Source organism: Silene latifolia, chromosome 9 (assembly GCF_048544455.1).
Source record: "Silene latifolia isolate original U9 population chromosome 9, ASM4854445v1, whole genome shotgun sequence".
In the NCBI taxonomy this organism is placed as follows: Eukaryota; Viridiplantae; Streptophyta; class Magnoliopsida; order Caryophyllales; family Caryophyllaceae; genus Silene; species Silene latifolia.
This window is the reverse complement of record NC_133534.1, coordinates 4403203-4427075: the sequence shown is the minus strand read 5'-3', so window position 1 is coordinate 4427075 and position 23873 is coordinate 4403203. Positions and strand designations below refer to the sequence as shown.

The 23873-nt window shown below is 37.1% G+C and overlaps 1 protein-coding gene across 1 annotated transcript; it reads left to right on the top strand.

Annotated features, from left to right (window-relative positions):
* Positions 1 to 1869: 1869 nt before the first annotated feature.
* LOC141598787 (beta-glucosidase 40-like) lies at positions 1870 to 23122 on the top strand. The gene is made up of 13 exons (XM_074418561.1): positions 1870 to 2230; positions 4105 to 4171; positions 4601 to 4662; positions 4756 to 4831; positions 4936 to 5007; positions 5140 to 5227; positions 5319 to 5577; positions 5661 to 5776; positions 6162 to 6385; positions 16913 to 16947; positions 17039 to 17141; positions 17247 to 17355; positions 22843 to 23122. The coding sequence occupies exons 1-13, from the start codon at positions 2054 to 2056 to the stop codon at positions 23021 to 23023; spliced, it is 1569 nt and encodes a 522-aa protein (XP_074274662.1). The 5' UTR covers positions 1870 to 2053; the 3' UTR covers positions 23024 to 23122.
* The last annotated feature ends 751 nt before the right edge of the window (positions 23123 to 23873 follow it).

Sequence of the window (23873 nt, the reverse complement as noted above, 5' to 3'; positions counted from 1 at the left end):
ATGAAATAGATGATAAATAGCAAGATGAAGCAGTTGGTATGAAATAAGAATGCTATATTTGGAGTGTTCCCGAAGTGACACGAGATATCCGAATGATAATAGATGGCCTAGATAAATATAATGGTACCAAATATATATTCGATTCGGATATCATTGAACAAAGATGCGGATATTATCAAAAGATGATAAATTATATCGATATATTTATGGAACCTATATATATTTGCGCGCGATATCTTATGGACTCGTAATGGGGATCTTCTACTTAAGTCCATTTTAATTGTCGACATATAATCATTTATTAAATGAGCTCATGGACATGAAGTCCATACATTGACCAAGTCAATATATGTTATGAATCTTGGAAAATAAACTCATGTACGTTGCATTATTGAGTCATCACCATGTGCATTTAGAGATAAGTACATTATTTGTATATTAGATTTTATATATATCCATCATTGCATTATTTTATAAATATTATTTAAAAAATAGGTTTCATGTCATATGAATGCATGTACATATTTCATAATATTGTTTTAACTTGTTATATTATTAAAAGGAGAAATGTTATCTTATAAGACACTCCAACGAGGATAACTCCCTGTAGGAACCTCTTATAAACGATCATCAAATGATGATGATGCTTGATCAATTGAGTTTTGAAAACTCTTGGTTATAAATATAAACCTAGGCCTCTACCATACGATTGAAAGATTATCGTGATTAGTTCCAAAAGGGAATATTCAAAATACTAAAGAGTTTATTTGAATAAATTGTGTTGTCTCAACCTGTAGTTGAGCATATGGAAATTCATATATGAATGAATTTCAGTAGCGAAAATCTATAATAAGGATGTCAATCCATACAGTAATAAGATTTGGCAAGAAAGATCGATGATTTTTCAAAGATGAATTGTTAATCAGATTGATTCTCCTGAAGAGAATGAATTCAGAAATGATAGCTGCACTCTTTTTCCCTTCGACTAGGTTTTTTATCCCAATGGGTTTTTCCTAGCAAGGTTTTTAACGAGGTAGCATAATAAGCGCATTAATACGCTATAGTCATGATGATCATCATGATTGTTAAGGTGACAATTGGTACGTTTAGGCATGCATATAATGTTATGTCATCCATTGAGAAGAATTAAAATTATTTTCTCTCGGAATTGCGGTGGTATTTTTTGAAATGAAAATCAAAGAGTTATCATGAAATGATGACCATATCCAGATTATGAGTTCCGAAGAAATATGATACTGAAACTATCAAGGATTTCTATTGATTGAAGATAACAAGTTTATTATCAACCACGATAGGTTCTATTTCAACGATCGAGAAATTACGTCAAAGCATGGATTATTTCAAGATATATCAAGTTGTTTAATCATCAGGGGGAGTTAATACGCGTTGTATTTTTTTTCCTTATCCATGGTTTTGTCCCACTGGGTTTTCCAAGGAAAGGTTTTAATGAGGCAGCTTGTTATGCGTGTTAGGAGAATATTGTCATCGTGAGACATTGTATTTTTTTAGGTAATGGTCATCCAAGGGGGAGTGTTATAAAATATGTATAGTGGATGACCATTATACCCTTACATCCCCAACCATTGTATCTATTCCCAACCATTGTAACATTTCATCTCCTTATCCTTTAGGAACCATCGTTACCTTTCATCAAAAGGTCTCTTTGTATTCTCTATATATATGAACATGTACTTGGAATAATATAATATAACAATGCTCACTTTCTCTTATATTGTTCTCTCTCTTTATATTATCTTCTCTTATCAAATTAGAATTATAACAACTTCATATTTTTTTTTATCAGAAAATTCTCAGATTTTATCATAAAATGATCATCTCATCTAACCCGTCAAACCATATAACAGTCGCACATAAATATAATACGCTTCCAACTGTAATGTGCTGTTGATATTGTATTATACTAAACTAAATTATGCATCATGTTCTCCACATTCCTCCAACTATTCTTCCTCTTATATAATCATTTGTTTGTTCAACATTGCCATTATTCTGGCCAATTCAAAGAGAAGCAATGGTTCATAATAATAAACACATTTTTGGTTTATTTAGTGTATTATTGTTGTTGGTAATAAACATGGTTATGGAGGGTCAAGATTATAATTCGGGTTTCGCAATGGCGGTAGATGATTTTAATAGAGGAAGTTTTCCTGATGGATTTGTCTTTGGAACTGCTTCTTCAGCTTACCAGGTTTGTTCTCTTTATTTAGTCTGAGTAAATCTCCTATAAAGCGGTTTTGCAGTAAAATATTGTAAATCATATGTTAAAAACCTCGATGCTTAGTGAGGTTATCTAGGTAATATCACTAACACATATGTAAAATGAGCAAACATACTCATGTAATTTAAACGGTTGTGTATACAATTGTTATTGTAAAATCATTGAGTTTATGCAAGAATTGTTAATTTTCATATATTAGATCAGTTTTTCAAACAGATAAGTTGACACTTCAATTTCTCATGATAAATGAAGACTTGAGATACCAATTAACTCATAAAACACCATTTGGTAGGTCTTATATGTGGTACTATAAATTAGGGTTTTTTTGTCAGAAAATACTTTTTATTTAGGGTTATTTGTGAACAACTACCTTTCATTTTATTTTTGGCTTTCAACTACCTTTCATTTCTTCATTTTGCGAAAGACTACCAAAAATCCACTTTCGGCGAACAAAAGTCAACTTTCCGGCATTGACTTACCATTTCATGTTGAATCTAACTCTTTACTTCATAACCCTAATAATCGATGATAAAGATTGATTAAACCCGACATTAATCACCTCAATTTGTCTATCTCTTACCCGAATCAAAGTCCTAATCACCGAAACAAAATCATCATTGATATTAATCATAACATGCTAAATAATTCTTCAACAATAATGATCTATTATGGCCTTGTTGGCAAAATTAACTCCTAGTGTTAATTATTCGAAAATAATCATGGATTTACTCGTAGGATCACTTGTGTGCGACTATCTCATTAGTTTTCGTATACTCAGCATCTTACCATGAAGAAAGAAAGAAGATCTTTAATATGACTTAGATGGACAGTAGGTTGATGAATCATGAGTAGTCTATAAGGTTGTTGAAATGTAAGGGTGAAGGTGAAAGTGATAGTAAAGGTGATGACGGAGACGGGGATGGAGATTGAGATGGTTGATGCGTTGATATTGCTTTGAACAAACTTTTGATAAGGTGTTGGGCATGGAGATGAGCTTTTTCGGATTTTGTTGGGTGAACAAAGGGAGAAATATGGGTTATATGTATGAAAAAGGGAGAAAAGAGCAAGTCAACGCCGGAAAGTTGACTTTTGTTCGCCGAAAGTGGATTTTTGGTAGTCTTTCGCAAAATGAAGAAATAAAAGGCAAAAATAAAATGAAAGGTAGTTGTTCACAAATGATCCTAAATAAAAGGTAGTTTTTGACAAAAAAACCCTATAAATTATGGTAAGACATTCTCAATTTCTCGTAATATGGGAATAATGTTAAAGGAAGTATTTTATTGGTAAGGATGTACTCTCACATGATATTATATGGAGCACTGTCTAGGTCAAAAGTGAGTATACTTCAACGAAATGAAAAAGTCAACAACTTATAGGGCAAGAAAGCTAGAATATATACACCGGATTAATGAAAAAGTCAACAACTTATCCAAAGTAAACAAAAAGTGAGTAAAATTAATGGAAATAGTAATTGTTTTAGATTAGTCGCAAATGCAAAGTATTAGAGGTCTTGCCGGTAGTGGTTGAGCTAGAAATCTCAATGGAACGAACTATTAATGTAACAGCGTAAACTCTGCAAAAATGAAAAGAAAATTCCAACAACTAAAAGTTTCAACATCTTCTTCATTGTTTAGTCGGGGCAACCACCCATGCTAATTAACCCTTATCAGATAATAATAGAGGAGTTTCAGTATCACCCTCTCACATACCTTTATATAGGACGGCTAAACACGGCTGTTATTTTAATGAAGTCTACATGAGAGGTGATACTTGTAAGTGGCCAGGCACTAATACATGCAATCATCATACATAATGTGATCATTCAGTTTACTCTTCATGCGCAGTATGAAGGAGCCGTAAAGGAGGACGGCAGAGGCCCTTGTATATGGGACAAATTCGCACACTCATTTGGTAAACTTACACCCCACAATTAAATTTATTTTCATCTATTATAAACTCATTTTTTTTGTTTGAAAAGAGTCACGCGAATCACGAGCGATTTTGAACTCAATTCACATAAATAACTCTTTTCATAACTTTACCAACTAAGCTAGTGAACATTCGCATCTGTTATAAACTCATAAAAATGATATGGCCTCGTCTTTTATGGGCTATACGACTAAGACTACATCGTAAGCTCAAACTAGAATTTATGATCGATAAAACTAATCGTCTATAGAGAAGTAACTACCTAGAGTACCTACGGAGTACCTTGTAATCTTGTCAATCTGCGACATTCACATGAATTATTACATCATATTTATCGATTTATTACACGGCCTTGAGGGCTTCAACACATATATTTTGTGAGTAATTGTAAATATTTAAGTTGTTTTTCAGGTAAGATTATTCTGGATTTTAGTAATGCGGATGTAGCAGACGATCACTACCACAGATATCTTGTGAGTCCTTTAATTTGTCAAAAAATCAATGTTCGTCGAGTTTCATTTCAAATCCTTCAACTCTTATACGGTCATTTTCTCGACTTGACGCAGGAAGATATAGGACTTATGAAGGACATGGGCATGGATACCTATAGGTTTTCGATATCTTGGACTCGAATTTTTCCAAGTATACTTCAATTTATTTTTCTTCCAATTTTCAGTAATCTCATTTAGACCACATTTTACCAAACCCATTAGCATGGAAATCATGATACTATCTTCATTTGTCAGGTGGAACGGGACAGATTAATCAAGCTGGTGTCGATTTCTACAATAATCTGATAAACGCGCTGCTTGCTAAAGGTATTCACTTGTTACTTGTTTACGCGAGGGACCTCAGTATTTGTGTAAAGTCAAACAAGACAGTTACTTCAGAACGTAACTTATGTTAATATGATTAAGTTTCTTATATGGTTCACACGACAAATCACGCAGGAATTGAACCGTATGTAACAATTTTCCATTGGGATACCCCTCAAGCCTTGGAAGACCGATATAATGGCTGGCTTAGTCCCCAAATCATGTAAATTTTCCGTCTTCTATTTTTCAAACTTTTGCAATACAATTTAGTATATATCCTGGCTAGGTTTCGTAATTTTTGGTGTTTGATTCAGAAATGACTTTGGAGTTTATGCTGAAACGCTGTTTGAGAAGTTCGGAGATAGGGTGAAGCATTGGATAACATTGAATGAACCACATAATTTTGCAATTAATGGTTACGATTTAGGCATAGCAGCACCAGGAAGGTGTTCCATTATTCTACTGCACTTAATATGCGGAGCAGGAAATTCCGCTACTGAGCCATACATTGTTGCTCATAACTTGCTTCTCGCGCATGCTACAGCTGCTCAAATTTACAGACAGAAATACCAGGTAATTTATAATGTTTCCAGAGTAAACACAAACCGATTAAGATGAATAACAGAAATTAAACGCTAGGCTCACTCGAATGGCAGGCTAAACAAGGGGGATCAATTGGAGCAGCATTTGATGCATTATGGTACGAGCCAGATACCAACAGCACAAAGAACGTCGAGGCTGCACAAAGAGCTATGGATTTTCAACTCGGCTGGTAAATACAAATACTTTAGAAAATAATGCAACTACAAAAATATCATTACAAAGTACTTAACAACAGTGGCGGTTTTGATGGGGGTGCAGGGATGCACCTGCACCCCTTTGTTCAGAAATATGTAGAAGTTTGTTTTAATAAGGAACATCAAATGTTTAGTGGTTCTGTGGTTGGATACTTAATTTCCAATCTGATAGTCTTGAATTCGATCCCTAAGGCAGTCATTTTTTCACTTTTATCTCATTCAGTTATAAATTGTGTTTTTAATGCTTAGTTTTTGTTTAGTGTTTTACTTTTATCCTTGCGAAATCATTGTTAAACTTGCACCCCATGTGATCAAGTCCGAGAATCGCCCCTGCTTAACAATGTTGTACTGTTTAATCAGGTTTCTGGATCCAATAATGTTCGGGGATTATCCAAGTTCAATGAGAGAGCGAGTTGGAGATCGTTTGCCAAAGTTTTCTCAAGCTGATTCAATTCTTGTTAAAGGGTCATTAGACTTTGTGGGTATAAATCATTATACATCTAACTATGCAAAAGATAGCAAGATCGATTTGAAAGGGATGGTGCTTAAAGATGCTCAGTCGGACTCTGGCTCGTCCACTTCTCGTATGTTATTTTTCTCGCCTTCAAATAATCTGACCTTTTATTTCTGAAAATGTAATTGTTGAGTTTATGGATTCAAGTACCTAAGAGGGGGAGGGGGTGAATTAGGTACTCTTTTAAAAATTTTAACTTCAACTTTATTGGATTAAAGTAAGTTAAGTGAACAAAAGAGATTTAAAGGATACTTAGAATAATATTGAAAGATTGAACAAGTATCACGATGAATGTTTGCTGAAGTATGAAAGCAACAATCGTTCTGACTGTATCTATTTGTCTCAGTTTGTGAAGTATAACTGCAGACCAAATGCGACAGTATGATGAACTGTTGCTTCTAAGTTTAAGCGAAACAAAACAAACAAAGAAAGAAAGCAGCGGAATTAAAGAGATAAGCAATGAACACGAGTTTTTGAATTGGTTCGGCAAATACTAAAGTGCCTACGTCCAATCTACCTTTTTATTACTTTCCTTTAGTGATCTACTCCGACAACTAAAAGACCCTTGTAATAAAAGACGCCAACCTACTCCGGTTGCAAAGCTAGTACAAGAACTACTCCGTTCTATGACAAGCTAACTCGCAATCTACTCCGATTGCCAACTCACAACCTACTCCGGTTGTCAAGAGTAAAAGACTACTCCGTCCTAAACTCTTCTAACACACTTAAAATGTAAAGGATCAAGTTTCCACTAACACATTCTTAACAAAGAATAGAGGTGGACAACTTTTACAAGATCAACACTTTTAAGCAAGAGAGTTTAGTATAGAAAAAAAAATGAGATAGCCACGACTGTAGAAACTGAAAGACACTTGAAGACTTTTAAAGGATTTTGCAAACAAACACAATTTTAAAGCTTTGAAAATGATTTGCAAAGTTGGAAGAATTAATTCAGAAAAGTCTTGAGGATTTAATGAGGAGGATGCACGGTTTATATAGAGGAGGTGAGTGAAGGGGTTGCTAGGGTTTTGAAGGGTCAAAGACCTCACATGTGAAGACCATTTGCAACCACCTAATAACTTGCACCAAAAAGGAGTCTTTTGCAAAGGTAAGAATAGAGAAAGAAGGTTTGAAAGACAACCTTAAATGCTCATGCTTTTTCAGAAAAACAAAGGATGTGAGACAAGTCACATGATGACAAGTTAGCACCAAAATGGCAAAAAGCAATTTTTGTTTTCTTAAAAACCAAAGGATTGAATTTGCATAAAGAGGAAACATTTTGAATAATTCAAACCACTCTTTAAAGAATACTACCTCCTTAATAAAATCAGATTTTTATCTTTGAAAATATCAGTCACGTGAAAGCATTTGAGAGAAAAAAGAAGCTTCAAGTTTCTACGAGTTGTGGCAAAGTCCACTCAGCTGTATGCGTGTTAAAGCAACAGTCATCTGGACTGTTTCTATTACTCTGCTATACTTAACTTTCCCACTTGTACATTAAATGACACATGACTAATTACAATGGGATTAATAACAACTTCAATACTTCTTAATCCAAGCTTGATTACATCATTAATCCTGAAAAGGTAAACTAAGAATACACAAATCAAATGGGCATGTTATCATCAACATAAGGAACCCAACAAATTCCCCCTTTGATGATGACAAGCCCCAAACGAATGTATAAGCAATGTAAACACCTTAATTCAAGATTTAAGCAAGCAAGATCAAATGATAGAGAAGGGACAATATTACCTTACCAAGGGCAAAAGCGAGAATCAAACTATCATGACAATTTTACATTGCCCCAAACAAGAATCAAGCTAAGAAGGTTAAACAAGCCATTAGTTTAATCAATAAGCAAAGAGATTTAAAGCATGAGTTTACCTTTTCCCCCTCTTGACATCATCAAACGGATAGGGATGTCAAAAGCATTAGAGTGCAGATATTTCACAAGAAAACACAAAAAGACACATGTAATTGTAACAAGGTAACAAGGTCAACATAAACAAAGATTAAACATAAGTTAATCAAAGTTCAACATGGCTAAAGATAGTTTAAAATACACCACCAAGCATCAAAATAACAAGTAAAGAAAATAGTCTTAGGAGGGCACAACAAGGTGGGACAAAAGATGTAAGGCAAAAGACAAGTGTGATTATGGGCAAATTTAGGGTACGGAAGTTTGGTCATCATTTTGGAGGATAATGAAGAGGATTGAAAAAGGTGGAGGTTTGACAATGAAGGGCCGAGTCACGTCATCTCAATCATTGCATTGGATTTTGTTATATTGAAACCACCAAGGTATGCATCGATATACCTTCTCAACATATGATGAAAGAGCATCAACTTCTCATATTTTCCTTAGTACACGACATGTGATGGGGGAACATCAACTTCTTATATGTTGCTCTCATTTCATGAAAATTCTTGACAAATTTGATCTTGACCTTTGAGCATAGCAACAGTGGCATACACTGTGACTTCCTTTCAATTTCTTCCAAATTTTTGCTTTCCTTCTTTTCTCAAGACCGTCGCATTTTTCAATTTCATCTATCTCGTTTCCAATAATCACTTTGACATTTCACATATTGCCTTCCCGTTTTTTTTTTTTTTTTTTTTTTTTTTTTTTTTTTTTTTAACCAACTTCAATTTTTAATTTCATCTATCTCCGTTTTCTAACCAACTTCCCGATCATCTCTTGATACATATGTAGAACATAGACCTTTGCGACGATGAAGTAGCTTTCTCCTTTCTTTAGTTAGCTTTCCTTGCCTTGGATCGGAACTAATCGGTAGACTTAGTCGGATTCTCATTCAAATCAATTGGAGTTTCTTCAATCTCATCGACATTCATAGTCACGGTCTCGGTGGAGGAGCTTGGGATAGTGGTGAGAGGTCATTTTCACGGGTTTGATGGGTATAGGGGTATTGAATGACGTCTTGACCATGGTGGGTTAAAGAGTAGGTTAAATGGAGGGATTTGGGAGATGAAGGGATAAGTGGGTTGTGAGATTTCGGTGGGTTGAGGGAGTTTGGACGGTGGGTTGTAGGTAGGAAGTGGCCCAATAAATGTGGTAAGTGAGGTAGTTGGCCCAATCTTGAACATATTTAATTACTCGAAATAAAAACGCAAGGTAGCATATAATAAACGTAAATTTAGATATGAGGTTGAGTGATTACCGACTCACAAATACGGTGTCAATTTTTGGTCCAAACATGATGTCAATGCACTTAGAACACTTAATAACATATACCCAATTTTAATTTAATCAATTAAGGAATTTTGTAAAACTCACACTAAAAATCACAAGCTATTAATTAACCCAATTTCAAGTCTAAATTTCTCAAAATGTTCTCTTGCAAGTGGCTTAGTAAAAATATCGGCAATTTGATTTTCGGTCTTGCAAAAGATAAGTTTAATATGTCCTTTTTCCACATGATCTCGAATAAAATGGTGACGGATATCAATATGCTTAGTTTTAGAGTGTTGAATAGGATTTTTGGAAATATTTATTGCACTCGTATTATCACACATTAAAGGAATGGAGTCAAAAATAATACCAAAATCCAAGAGTTGTTGTTTTACCCAAAGGAGTTGAGAACAACAATGTGCCGCACTAACGTACTCACTTTCGGCCGTAGAAAGAGCTACCGTGTTTTGTTTCTTTGAGGCCCAAGAAGTCAAGCAAGGACCCAAGAACGTTGCAATTCCGGAGGTACTCCTTCTATCCACCGTGCACCCCGCATAGTCCGCATCCGAAAAGCCTATAAGATCAAAAGGACAATATAAGGGGTACCATAGGTAAAGATTTTGTGTTCCAATCAAATACCGAAGAATTCGTTTAACGGCTTTGAAATGTGATTCTTTCGGATTTGCTTGGAACCTAGCACATAAGCATACACTAAAGAGAATGTCGGGACGACTTGCGGTCAAGTAGAGAAGTGAGCCTATCATACCTCTATACACCTTATCACTAACATTCTTACCGAGTTCATCTTTGTCCAATTTGGACCCGGCTACCATGGGTGTATCATGAGGCTTACCATTAGTCATCCCAAATTTCTTAAGCATTTCTTTGATGTACTTTTGTTGATGGATCATGATTCCATCCTTTGATTGCTTAATTTGGAGCCCAAGGAAGAATCCTAGCTCACCCATCATGCTCATTTCAAACTCCGATTTCATTAGTTCCAAAAAATATAAGTAAAGGAGTTCATTTGTTGCACCAAATATAATGTCATCGACATATACTTGTACAACCAACAGTTAAATCTGATTGCTTCAAGAACAATGTTTTGTCAACGGAGCCTCTTTTAAAACCATTTTCAATAAGAAATTTAGACAATCTATCATACCAACATCTTGGTGCTTGTTTTAAACCATAAAGAGCTTTGTCTAATTTGAAAACATGGTTAGGCAAGTCATTGTTCTCAAAACCCGGTGGTTGCTCTACAAAGACATCTTCTTCCAAATATCCATTTAAGAAAGCGGTTTTGACATCCATTTGGAAGAGTTTAATGCCTTTGTGAGCCGCAAAAGCTATAAGCAATCGTATGGCCTCAAGTCTAGCTACCGGTGCATAGGTTTCATCATAATCAATACCCTCTTGTTGGTTATAACCTTGCACCACTAGTCTAGCCTTGTTCCTTACGATTTCTCCCGAGTCATCAAGCTTGTTGCGAAAGACCCACCTAGTACCAATGACGGTACGATTAGGCGGTCTAGGGACTAAGTGCCATACCTCATTTCTTTTGAATTGATTGAGCTCATCTTGCATGGCAAGCACCCAATCCGCATCCATCAAGGCGATTGTTACATTTGAAGGTTCAATTTGAGAAAGGAACGCATTGTGGGCACAATACTCATTGAGATGAGCGAGATTGTTGAGGGATGATCTAGTTCGAATTCCCGAGTTGAGATCACTTGTGAGATTAGTGAGTGGATGAGAGCTTTGATGTTTCCACTTCTTTGGAACAATAGTTTCTTGTTCCCCTCATCATCATCCACAAAGGTGGATTGTTGCTATTGGCCTGGAAGGTTCTTCATCCTCACTTTTTTTGGTTTTCTTGATTCTGAGGTAGAAGCAACATGCGTTGGGTCTGTTGCTTCCAGAGAGGAATCGAAGTACTCCGTGTTCCCCCGAGTTGCTGCTCTCCTTTGAAGGTGACAGTCTCGTGTCTGTTGCAATTCGGTCTTTGGGAGCTTCTTCATCCGTGAACACGAAGTCTTTTCGAACAAGACCAATCTCAAACTCATCGTCATCGTCCTCATCATCATTATCCATGTTTTGTACCTGTCCAAGCACACTAGATTCATCAAAAATGACATGGATGCTTTCTTCAATTAACAAGGTTCGTTTATTGTAAACTTTATAGGCCTTGCTATGATCGGAGTACCCAATAAATACTCCTTCGTCACTACGTGGATCGAACTTACCCAAATTGTTTTTACCATTGTTGTGAACAAAACATTTGCTTCCAAAACATCTAAAATATGAAATGTTGGGTTTTCTTCCACGCAATGATTCATAAGGGGTTTTATTTAAAATACTCCTTATCATGACACGATTATAAATGTAGCAAGCGGTATTTACCGCTGCCCAAAAGTTCTTAGGCAACTTACTAGTTAATAACATTGTTCTAGCCATTCCTTCAAGGGTTCTATTCATCCTTTCAACCACACCATTTTGTTGTGGGGTTCTAGGAGCCGAGAAGTTATGGTCTACACCATTGTCATCACAATAAGCACCAAATGATGAGTTTTCGAATTCGGTTCCATGATCGGTTCTCATTGAAACAAGTTTTAAACCAAGTTTATTTTGAATCTTCTTTAACCAAATTAGAAACTCATCAAATGTCTCATCCTTAGAGCTTAGGAAGAGTGCCCAAACAAACCTAGAGTAATCATCAACAATGACACACACATAACGACTACCACCTCTACTTCTAGTTCTCATTGGTCCACACAAGTCGATATGTAAAAGTTGCAAAGGTTGAGATGTACTCATAATTCTTTTGGATTTGAAGGAACTTTTAACATGTTTACCTCTAGCACATTCATCACATACTTTATCAATTTCAAATTTTATATTAGGGATGCCTTCAACCAAATCAAGTCTTTTAAGGGTATTAAGAGTTTTTGTACTAACATGACCAAACCTTTTATGCCATAACCAAGGATCATTGTTTATTACACTCATGCAAGACATGGTGTGACCGGATAGAGAGTTCAAATTAGTTAAGTAAACATCTTTGACACGTCTTCCTTCGAGTATTAGTTCATTAGTAGTGGCATCAAAAATTCGACACATATTAGCATGAAATTCAACAACATTACCCTTATCACAAAGTTGAGATATACTAAGGAGATTATGTTTCAAACCTTTGACAAGCCGCACATTGTCGACACAAAGTAAGGATGACTTACCAACTTTTCAAATACCAATTACTTCACCTTTCTTGTTGTCACCAAACCTTACCGTGCCACCATCATACGCTTTAAGTGAGAGGAATTGGCTTCTATCACCCGTCATGTGACGAGAGCATCCACTATCCAAGTACCAATTGCGGCCGCCTCTCACCAAGCCCTACACAAGATTAGTTTTTGAGTTTAGGAACCCAAATGAATTTGGGTCCCTTTTTGTGATCAACATAACTTGTGGTGTCTTTCTTAATGTTCATTTCATTTAATGCTTTGGTGTTCTTGTCAATGTCATCAAATCGTTTTGAACATCCATTAAAAACATGACCATTGTCACCACAATAATTGCAAATGATGTATTCGGGAAGACCTACATACTTCCTTCCTCTAAAATCGTTTTTAGGCTTCTGGATGCAACAATCGACTGATTCTCCATTTGAAGCCCAAACCCGCAACTTTGTCACATTTCTCGGTTTGATTCGTGAGGAAGTTTAACACGGTTTGACTTCCTTCCCATTTTTCAGTGATGTTCTTAGCATTAACAAGTTCATTGGTCAAGTCATGGACACGTGAGAGAAGATGCAAATTCTTTTCTTTTTCTCTTTTAAGTTCATCATCGTTGTCACTTTCTATGGACAATCTTTTCTCAACAATGAAGTCATGGGTGTGGTTGTTGAGCTTAGACACAAGATATATGATTTTTTCTTTGGACTCTTCATATTTACATGTCATCTTGTCAAGTCTTTTGTTTAGATCAACGATTTCATCGGATCTAAGGTGAGGAGAAGAGCTAGAAGTGCTACATTCGGGCATACCTTTTTGAAAGAAGGTAAGCCTATCATGGAGATCTTCTATTTCATTTTTGAGACAAACAACCTCATTCTTAAGACACTCATTTTCATTTTCCAACCATTCACCTTTTCTTTTAAACTTGTCTAAATCGTGGTCAGAAGCAACAGTCTTAGAGACTGTTTCTCTTAAGTCTACAACTTCAACAACAAGGTCATAGATCTCATTTTCAAGATCGTCTTTGTCCTTCAAAAGATCATCACGTTCCTTGGTTAGTGAGGAAACTTGCATCACCAAGGTAGTGTTGACATTTTCAAGGTCAGAGACGTCCGTGGGTGTCGACCTAAGACGCTCTAGTTCTTTAGTCAAATGTTTGTTTAACTTGTTGACTCTTTTAACTTCATTATATGCCTCGGATGTGTGAGTGACGCATCTGTTGCTTTAGTTCATTTTTCAGATTAAAGTTCTCTTGAGCAATTTCCTCAATCTCATTTTGCATTATATCAAGCTTATTAGTTTGAGACCGACACTTATCAAGAAGTTGATCAAGAAGCTTACATACTTTCTCTTTGGAGTAAGTTCTAGCCTTGGCCTTTAGATGATTTACCTCGTTGTCGGAATCGGAGTCGGAATCGTCGGGGTTAGCCATGAGGCATCTTAAGTGTTCAAGTTTTGAGGTTTTTGAGACTTTTTCTTTGCCATGATTTGCAAGACACATTTTAGCCTCAAGTTCCTCCTCGATGAGTTCCTCATCTTCCTCGGAGTCGGACATTCCCCATATAGCACTCATGACTCTATGTTTATAGTCTTTTTTAACCTTTTCTCTTCTTTCCTTAGATTTGATTTCCTCCCACTTGGGACATTCTTTAATTTGATGAGTTTTGTCACCACATTTAAAGCATCCCACGGTGGAAGTAGGTCGTCTCTTAGGAAAGCGCCTTTTCGAGTAATTATTAGTGAACTTTTTGTTACCTTGTCCATTTACCAACCCGGCTAAGTTTCTTGTGAACATAGCAAACTCGTCTTCCTCCTCATCTTCTTCATCACTTGGAGAAGATGTGAGGGCGAGACTCTTTCCCTTTGATGACTCACTAGAATGCTTATCGAGATTAAACTCGTGAGCCATTAGTGATCCCATTAGTTCATGAAGAGATAGGGTTGACAAGTCTTTGGCTTCCTCTATGGCGGTGACTTTAGGTTGCCATTTAGGAGTTAGACTACGAAGGATTTTTCGAATGATGTCCTCGGACTCGAAATTCCTTCCTAGACTTTGAAGCTCATTAATAATACAAGAAAAACGTGAAGAGAAACTATTTAAAGACTCGTCCTTTGACATTCTAAACATTTCATATTGTTGCATGAGAAGGTCAATACGGTGTTTTCTTACTTGGGACGTCCCTTCATATGCAAGTACAAGAGAATCCCAAATAGATTTAGCCGTAGGACACCCGGAGATTCGACTAACTTCCCCCTCACCAACACAACGTTGAAGAATCGACATTGCTTTGGAATTCTTTTCGGCAAGCTTGAAGTCGTTCTCATCGTAGTTTCTTTCCTCTTTTGTCTTGGTGAAACCGTTAAGAATATCGGTTTCCTCAATGACAAGAGGTCCATTTTGGATGATGTTCTAACATTGATAATCGATACTTTTGATGTAATGTTCCATCTTGAGTTTCCACCAACCAAAATTCGAACCGGTAAAGACCGGGATCTTGGAGTGTTTCTCGGAATCCATTACCCACGAATCAAACTCTAAGGGGATTAGCCTCTATCAAGAGCACGAGGCTCTGATACCAATTGTTGAGTTTATGGATTCAAGTACCTAAGAGGGGGAGGGGGTGAATTAGGTACTCTTTTAAAAATTTTAACTTCAACTTTATTGGATTAAAGTAAGTTAAGTGAACAAAAGAGATTTAAAGGATACTTAGAATAATATTGAAAGATTGAACAAGTATCACGATGAATGTTTGCTGAAGTATGAAAGCAACAATCGTTCTGACTGTATCTATTTGTCTCAGTTTGTGAAGTATAACTGCAGACCAAATGCGACAGTATGATGAACTGTTGCTTCTAAGTTTAAGCGAAACAAAACAAACAAAGAAAGAAAGCAGCGGAATTAAAGAGATAAGCAATGAACACGAGTTTTTGAATTGGTTCGGCAAATACTAAAGTGCCTACGTCCAATCTACCTTTTTATTACTTTCCTTTAGTGATCTACTCCGACAACTAAAAGACCCTTGTAATAAAAGACGCCAACCTACTCCGGTTGCAAAGCTAGTACAAGAACTACTCCGTTCTATGACAAGCTAACTCGCAATCTACTCCGATTGCCAACTCACAACCTACTCCGGTTGTCAAGAGTAAAAGACTACTCCGTCCTAAACTCTTCTAACACACTTAAAATGTAAAGGATCAAGTTTCCACTAACACATTCTTAACAAAGAATAGAGGTGGACAACTTTTACAAGATCAACACTTTTAAGCAAGAGAGTTTAGTATAGAAAAGCAACAGTAGCCACGACTGTAGAAACTGAAAGACACTTGAAGACTTTTAAAGGATTTTGCAAACAAACACAATTTTAAAGCTTTGAAAATGATTTGCAAAGTTGGAAGAATTAATTCAGAAAAGTCTTGAGGATTTAATGAGGAGGATGCACGGTTTATATAGAGGAGGTGAGTGAAGGGGTTGCTAGGGTTTTGAAGGGTCAAAGACCTCACATGTGAAGACCATTTGCAACCACCTAATAACTTGCACCAAAAAGGAGTCTTTTGCAAAGGTAAGAATAGAGAAAGAAGGTTTGAAAGACAACCTTAAATGCTCATGCTTTTTCAGAAAAACAAAGGATGTGAGACAAGTCACATGATGACAAGTTAGCACCAAAATGGCAAAAAGCAATTTTTGTTTTCTTAAAAACCAAAGGATTGAATTTGCATAAAGAGGAAACATTTTGAATAATTCAAACCACTCTTTAAAGAATACTACCTCCTTAATAAAATCAGATTTTTATCTTTGAAAATATCAGTCACGTGAAAGCATTTGAGAGAAAAAAGAAGCTTCAAGTTTCTACGAGTTGTGGCAAAGTCCACTCAGCTGTATGCGTGTTAAAGCAACAGTCATCTGGACTGTTTCTATTACTCTGCTATACTTAACTTTCCCACTTGTACATTAAATGACACATGACTAATTACAATGGGATTAATAACAACTTCAATACTTCTTAATCCAAGCTTGATTACATCATTAATCCTGAAAAGGTAAACTAAGAATACACAAATCAAATGGGCATGTTATCATCAACATAAGGAACCCAACAGTAATGAAACTGGCGGAACAATACGATGATATGAACTAATCTGACCTTTTATTTCTTGTTATGTAATGCAGCAATTGGACATGATTTAAAACCCATAGGAGACAGGGTAAATACGATGCACAAAACTTTATGAGACGGTCTTATATATGAATCAATTATTTCCCTGATCGTTTAACTTGGGGTCTTTCGAAATGCAGGCTAATTCCTTATGGTTATACATTGTTCCCTGGGGAATGAGACGGTTGATGAACTACATTAAAACAAGATACGGAAATCCTACTGTTATAATTACTGAAAACGGTACCATACCCGATACAACTTTGAGCTGTGACAACTTCGGTCTGAAAACGGTATCATTTTCGGACTAAAACCTTGACTACTCTTACCCGCCATTGTGTTGTATAGGAATGGATGATCCAAATGTCCCCTTTATGCCAACAAACATGATTTTGGAGGACAATAAAAGAATTCAATATCATCATGACTATCTTCAAAACTTAGCAGCCGCAATCAAGTAAGTCTTTGTGTATCGATTTCTTGAGCACGTACGGTTCGATATTTAAGAACATTTTATTCGAAAACAAGACTTTCTACTAATTAAAATTGGCAATATACAGGCCACTACGTATACTAGTTGTTGTAGGTTCCCACGTCATACAATATAAAATTGCTAATTAAAAATCCGCTTATTCTAATAAGAATCTTGATAAAAGTGTAAACCTCCATTAATGGAGTCTCTTGAGCTTGAGCTCTCTGACAACCAGACGAAATTAAAATGATTATATTGATCTTAATTAACTTGTGTATGTACAAGTGTTTATATACAGGAGGTAGTTAGTCCGTACGAGTTTGTTACATCAATTAGCATTCTCATTACAGGTTGTTACGCTTTGTTAGGAATCACATTACCGATGTCATGGCCGATGTCGAGATAGTTCCAACATCCCCCTCTCAAGTTGGGCTTGGTGAAGAGTCAAGAAGTCCCAACTTGGAAACAAAATGAAAGTCTTTCTGCTCGCCCAACGCTTTGGTGAAGACATCGGCAATCTGGGAATGAGTAGGAGTGTGAGCGATCGAATAAGACCTTCCCGTATCCGTTCCCGTATATAATGACAATCAAGTTTCGGTGTTTAGTACGTTCGTGGAAGACAGGATTTGCGGCTATATGTTGCGCGACCTTATTATCACAAAGTGCAAGGTGATTGGTAAGGGAATGGAAATATGCAATTCTTTCAAGAGTTCGATGATCCAAACCAACTCACCGGAAGTCCGCTCATCTTTGCGGTATTCGGACTCGCAGAGGACTTGCTTACCGTGGCCGCTTTTTTGGTCTTCCAAGAGACGAGGGAAGAGCCCAAGAAGACACAATAACCAGTTAAGGAACGCCCTGTATACGCACAGGTGCCCCAATCAGCATCACAATAACTGGTGACAGTTAAATCAGCAGATGAAGGATAGAATAGGCCAAGATTGATGGTACCCTTGAGATACCGTATCAGATGAAGTGCTGCTTGGAAATGAGGAACTCGTGGTTGAGACAAAAATTGACTCAACTGTTGCACACTGTAAGACACATCAGGTCTTGTGAGATTAAGATATAACAGACGGCCAATGATTCGTCTATACACATCAGGCTGCTGTAGGAGTTCTCCTTCATCTGTACTGAGTTTCAAACCACGTGGTAAAGGGAACTTAGCTGAATGACAGTGCTCCATATTACTATCCCTGAGAATATCCAAGATGTACTTGCGTTGATTGAGTAGTATCCCTGATGAGGACCTAGCAACCTCAATGCCCAAAAAATATCTCAGGGCTCCCAAATCTTTGATGGTGAAAGCTTTATCAAGAAGACTCTTGATATTGGAGATGTGATCTGCATTATTCCCAGTAATTAGGAGGTCGTCCACATAAACCACAATGACAGTAAAGCTCCCCTGAGTATCAGACTTTGTGAACAAAGAATAGTCAGATTTGGCTTGAACAAACCCTTGCTTGGTTAAGAATTTGGATAACTCGACATTCCACTGTCGTGAAGCCTGCTTGAGGCCATATAAGGACCTTTTTAAGAGGCATACATCAGTAGGATTGCCAGTAGTGTACCCATCTGGTTTAGCCATGTATACTTCTTCTTCTAAAAACCCATGAAGAAAGGCGTTGTTGATGTCAAGCTGGTGTAGGGGCCATCCTTTGACAGCTGCTAAAGCAATAATAATGCGAACAGTAGTAAGTTTGGCAACAGGGCTAAAAGTATGCTTGTAATCTTTCCCTTCAACTTGATTGTACCCCTTGGCCACAAGGCGTGCCTTGTAACGTTCAACAGTGCCATTGGGATTGAATTTGATCTTGAAGACCCACTTTGCACCAATGGCTTTCTTTCCTGGTGGTAAGGGTGTGAGAACCCAAGTTTCATTATCTTCAAGGGCAACCAGTTCCTTCTTCATGGCCTCTTGCCAATGAGGATCAGCCTGAGCTTGAGCATAAGTGGAGGGCTCAAACATAGGCAAAGTATGTCGAAAAGACTGCTGAAATTCACCAGTATAACCATCAAGATTTATTGCAGCAGCAACCAGATCAGACTCAGAATGAACAGTGCCAGTGTTCTCAGGATTGTCAGCACCAGAACCAGGGGCAAAAGTCTGCAAGATGGATGGTGGTAACCCCTTACAGATGTACCCTTGCAGTTTACTTGAAATCTGGCGAGCTCTGTGAGACTTCCTGGATTCAAGATCAGTATGAGAAGGAGCACCACGGGATTGTTGTGCTCCCGTTGTAGTGGTAGAAGAATGATCAGTTGTAGTTGAATGATTATGTGTTGTATGAGATATATTAGTAGGAGAAATAGTAGTATTATTGTTTTGTGAATGTGTATTATTATTTTGTGGAAGAACTGGTTCAGAAGTAACTGATGAATCAAAAAACAAATTCTCATTGAAATCAGGTGAATTTGTGCTTGATAAATGTGGCAGTGCAGTGGGAGGTGAATTCTCTATAAACACTGGTGCTACAGTAGGTTGATAACCAGGTTTATAAGGAAAAATATCTTCTTTAAAGACAACATCTCTGCTGACAAACAGCTTGTGCTGATCAAGATCATACAGTCTATATCCCTTTTGCCCAAAAGGATAGCCAAGCATAATACACCTGATTGCTCTCTTTTCAAATTTATCAGGGCCCTTACATGAGGCATAACATAGACAACCCAAAGTCCTTAAATGTGAGTAATCTGGCACCTTCCCAAATAAGAGTTCATGTGGTGTCTTCCATTTTAACACAGCTGTGGGCATTAAGTTGATCAAATGAGTAGCTGCTAGGATCAACTCTCCCCAAAACTTTTTAGGTATATATCCTTGAATTCTTAAGGCTCTTGCTGTTTCCAACAAGTGACGATGCTTTCTCTCAACCTTCCCATTCTGCTGTGGGTTCCCTGGTATAGATCTTTGATGCACAATTCCATTGACAGAAAATAGGTGACTGCATTCAGTCTGAAGTATCTCACTACCATTGTCACTTCTGATGTGCTTAATGGTAGTATTAAAATGATTCTTAACATAGGCAAAAAAATGCACTAAAGTAGCTGAAAGAGTGGTCTTGTCTTTCAAAAGAATTGTCCAAGTGGTTCTAGAGTAATCATCCACAATGGTAAAAAAATAAGAGTGGTTGCCTAAAGACTTTTGTCTATAAGGCCCCCATAAATCCATATGCACCAATTCAAATGGAAAATTAGTAATAGATGTACTAATAGGAAAGGGAGATTTATGATGTTTAGCAAGAATACATGTCTCACAATGGAAATGTTTTTTATTAGGTATAGAACCAGGCAATACATGTTGGATAGCATTCAAAGAAGAATGACCTAGTCTACTATGTAACAATAGTACATCATCACAACTGGCAGCAGACAAGAGTGTATTATTGCATTTATTTAAAACTATGCTTGGTTGTCCTGAGCTTGTAACAAACTGGTAAATGCCAGCATTTCTGGAGCCATGACAGAGCACCTCCTCAGTGGAAGGGTCCTGTACAGCACAACCAGCAGAGGTAAAATGAGCATGGAGATGATTGACTGATAAAAGCTTTCCTAGGGACAGTAAATGATGTCTGAAATCAGGAATATAGAACACATCAGACAATCTAAGTTTCTCAGTCAATTGAATATCTCCTATATATCTGACCAATTTCAACTGTCCATCAGGCAAAGTAATGGAAATAGGCGTGCTTAATTTTTTATGAGTCAAGAATTGACTAAAATCATAAGTCATATGATTGGATGCACCAGAATCAATGATCCAAGTATGATCATGTGATTGAAAATTGTGCATAACAGTGGATGCTAGAGATATACCTGCAAAGTTAGCAGCAGGTTTATCAGAAGAAGCTTGATTTTGCAGTTTGAAAACTGCTTGAGCAACAGCCTGAACAAAAGAAGGATCACAGGCATCCACAGTAGCTGAGTTCTGATTATCATTGGAAAGATCACAAGGAGTATCATCTTCATATGAGTTATCTTCAACATGTGCAGCATATCCTCTTCCCATAGCAGACATATTAGAAGGACCTGAACCACGTCCCCTACCCCTGCCTCTGCGTTGAGGATTAAACCAGCAGTAATCAAAACTGTGACCATACTTCTGACAACGATCACAAAAGTAAACAACCTTCTGTTTCTTGCCATCTCTCCTCCAAACATTAGATCCTTCCTGAAATCCAGGGCCTTGGGAAGTGCCTGGAACAGAAGGACTGGAAGAGGATGCATCAAAATTCTTAGGCGGATAGTGTTGTGCAGCTGCCATTGCCACACCATCCGGATCAACCTTAACATCACTCTCAGTAATTTGCTTTTGCAGCTCAGCTTGATGAACCTTCGCAAAAGCCTGATTGACAGATGGAAGCGGATCTAAAGCAAGAATATGACCTCTGATTTGATCATATTTGTTGTCCAATCCCATGAGAAAATCAATCAAATTGTTTCTATTATCTCGTTCAACAATACGCTTGAGTAATTGGCAAGAACAAGCAGCAATGGCGTTACATGTGCAATCAGGTAAGGGATCAACAGAACGATGATCCTCCCAAACAGATTTCAACTTTGCGTAGTACTCAGCTACAGAATCATTACCTTGCGAAATCTGTGTCATCTCCTTGCGCAGCTTATATAGGTGTGGAGCATTGGACTGGTTATACCGCTCATTCAACTCCTCCCATAGCTGCTTCGAAGAAGTGACATAGTTGAAAGTGCGAGCAATCTTCTCACTCAAAGAGAATTGAAGCCACCTCATGACTGTGTAATCAGTCCGTATCCAGTCACCATGCGTGGAAGCATTATCAGCAGGCTCAGGACAGCCGCCATTAACAAATCCGAGCTTATTTTTGGAGATTAATGCAATACGCATATTTCTGGACCAATGCAGGAAGTTTTGGCCATCAAAAACATGCGGAATGATCTGAAGAAGAGATTGATCTCCAGTTGTGAGATGAAGAGGATTCTTGTACACCGAATTTGATGTTGCATCAGGCATTTTGAATGAAATTATCACAGCGGAAGAATTCGATTGAATTTGATTGAAAATCGAAACAAAAGAAGTATTTTGATATGAATTTTGATGTAATAACAACAAGAAATGAAGAACAAAGTGTAAAGAATTGAGAATTTAGTGAAGATTTGCTGAAAAAATTTCACAGAATCAATAATCTGGCGATTGATACCATGATAAAAGTGTAAACCTCCATTAATGGAGTCTCTTGAGCTTGAGCTCTCTGACAACCAGACGAAATTAAAATGATTATATTGATCTTAATTAACTTGTGTATGTACAAGTGTTTATATACAGGAGGTAGTTAGTCTGTACAGAGTTTGTTACATCAATTAGCATTCTGTTACAGGTTGTTACAGTTTGTTAGGAATCTGTTACAGCTGATGTCATGGCTGATGTCAGATAGTTCCAACAAATCTGCTGAATACTAAACAAACCATCGATTTGATCTTTTTGTGATGAAATTGCAGTGAGGATGGATGTAACGTAAAGGGATACTTTGCATGGTCACTGTTGGATAACTGGGAGTGGGCAGCTGGGTATACTTCTAGGTTTGGTCTTCATTATATTGACCGTCATGATAATTTGACAAGATATCCCAAAAATTCTGCTAAATGGTTCAAGAAATTCCTTAATTCATCCAGCTCTTAATCTTTTGTAAATACAATTGCATTGTAACAAATTATTCGTCATGTTAAGCTCTTGATCTTTTGTAATTATAATTGCATTGTAACAAATTATTCGTCACGATAATTTGAAGAGATATCCTTTCAAATAAAACCACTGTTCCATTTTACGTATCTAACAATTATGTCGCCTCAAGTACGTAGAACCATCTCGTGTCGGTTTATTACTTATTTGAACCATTCTAGGTCAGGCGATCAGGCCGAGTCATTTACTCGTAATCACAAATGATTATTCTATCAATTATTCAAGGACGTTTCTAAATATTTGACGTTTTTCGCCTTGTTTGGCGATTAGGAAAAAAAAAAAAAATCAAAAGTATGACTAATAATCATGCAACTATCTATATAGATCACGTCATCAAGTGTATAATTCAATTCAACTTCTATTCTAATTCGCATAAATTTAAATTCATCCGACAAGGTATTAGCATGCAAAAATTCTCACGGCTATCGGACCGTCTTATACAAAAATTACTATATTATTAAGGGATAGCCACACTTATTACGGTTTTCTCGATCTTCATCCTTTAGCCCCCAAAAGTCCCGGTCATTAAGTGGCACAAGACTTTCCATGTACGCAGAGACTGTTTTACAACGCTCTGCCTAGTGGTCTTTTTGTTCTTGATGGGGCATATTCTGCACCGCTGACCAAGTCAACATATTGAGCAAGGTCAAGGGTATCCACAGCAAAGTCAACGACTCAGACAGTCTAGCCGATGCAACCCATCGGCCTGTCACCTGGGTCTCGGCCTCGCAACCCGCCAGCCGGGGCACATATCCGCGTACTCATATCCAAGACCCCTCGGCCGGCCTGC

Bases quoted from the DNA above. Each gene is read 5' to 3' on its own strand.
- LOC141598787 (XM_074418561.1), top strand. From the start codon at position 2,054: ATGGTTCATAATAATAAACACATTTTTGGTTTATTTAGTGTATTATTG. The intron at 6,386-16,912 runs GTATGTTATTTT...TATGTAATGCAG, and splicing joins CTCTGGCTCGTCCACTTCTC to CAATTGGACATGATTTAAAA. The intron at 16,948-17,038 runs GTAAATACGATG...TTCGAAATGCAG, and splicing joins TAAAACCCATAGGAGACAGG to GCTAATTCCTTATGGTTATA.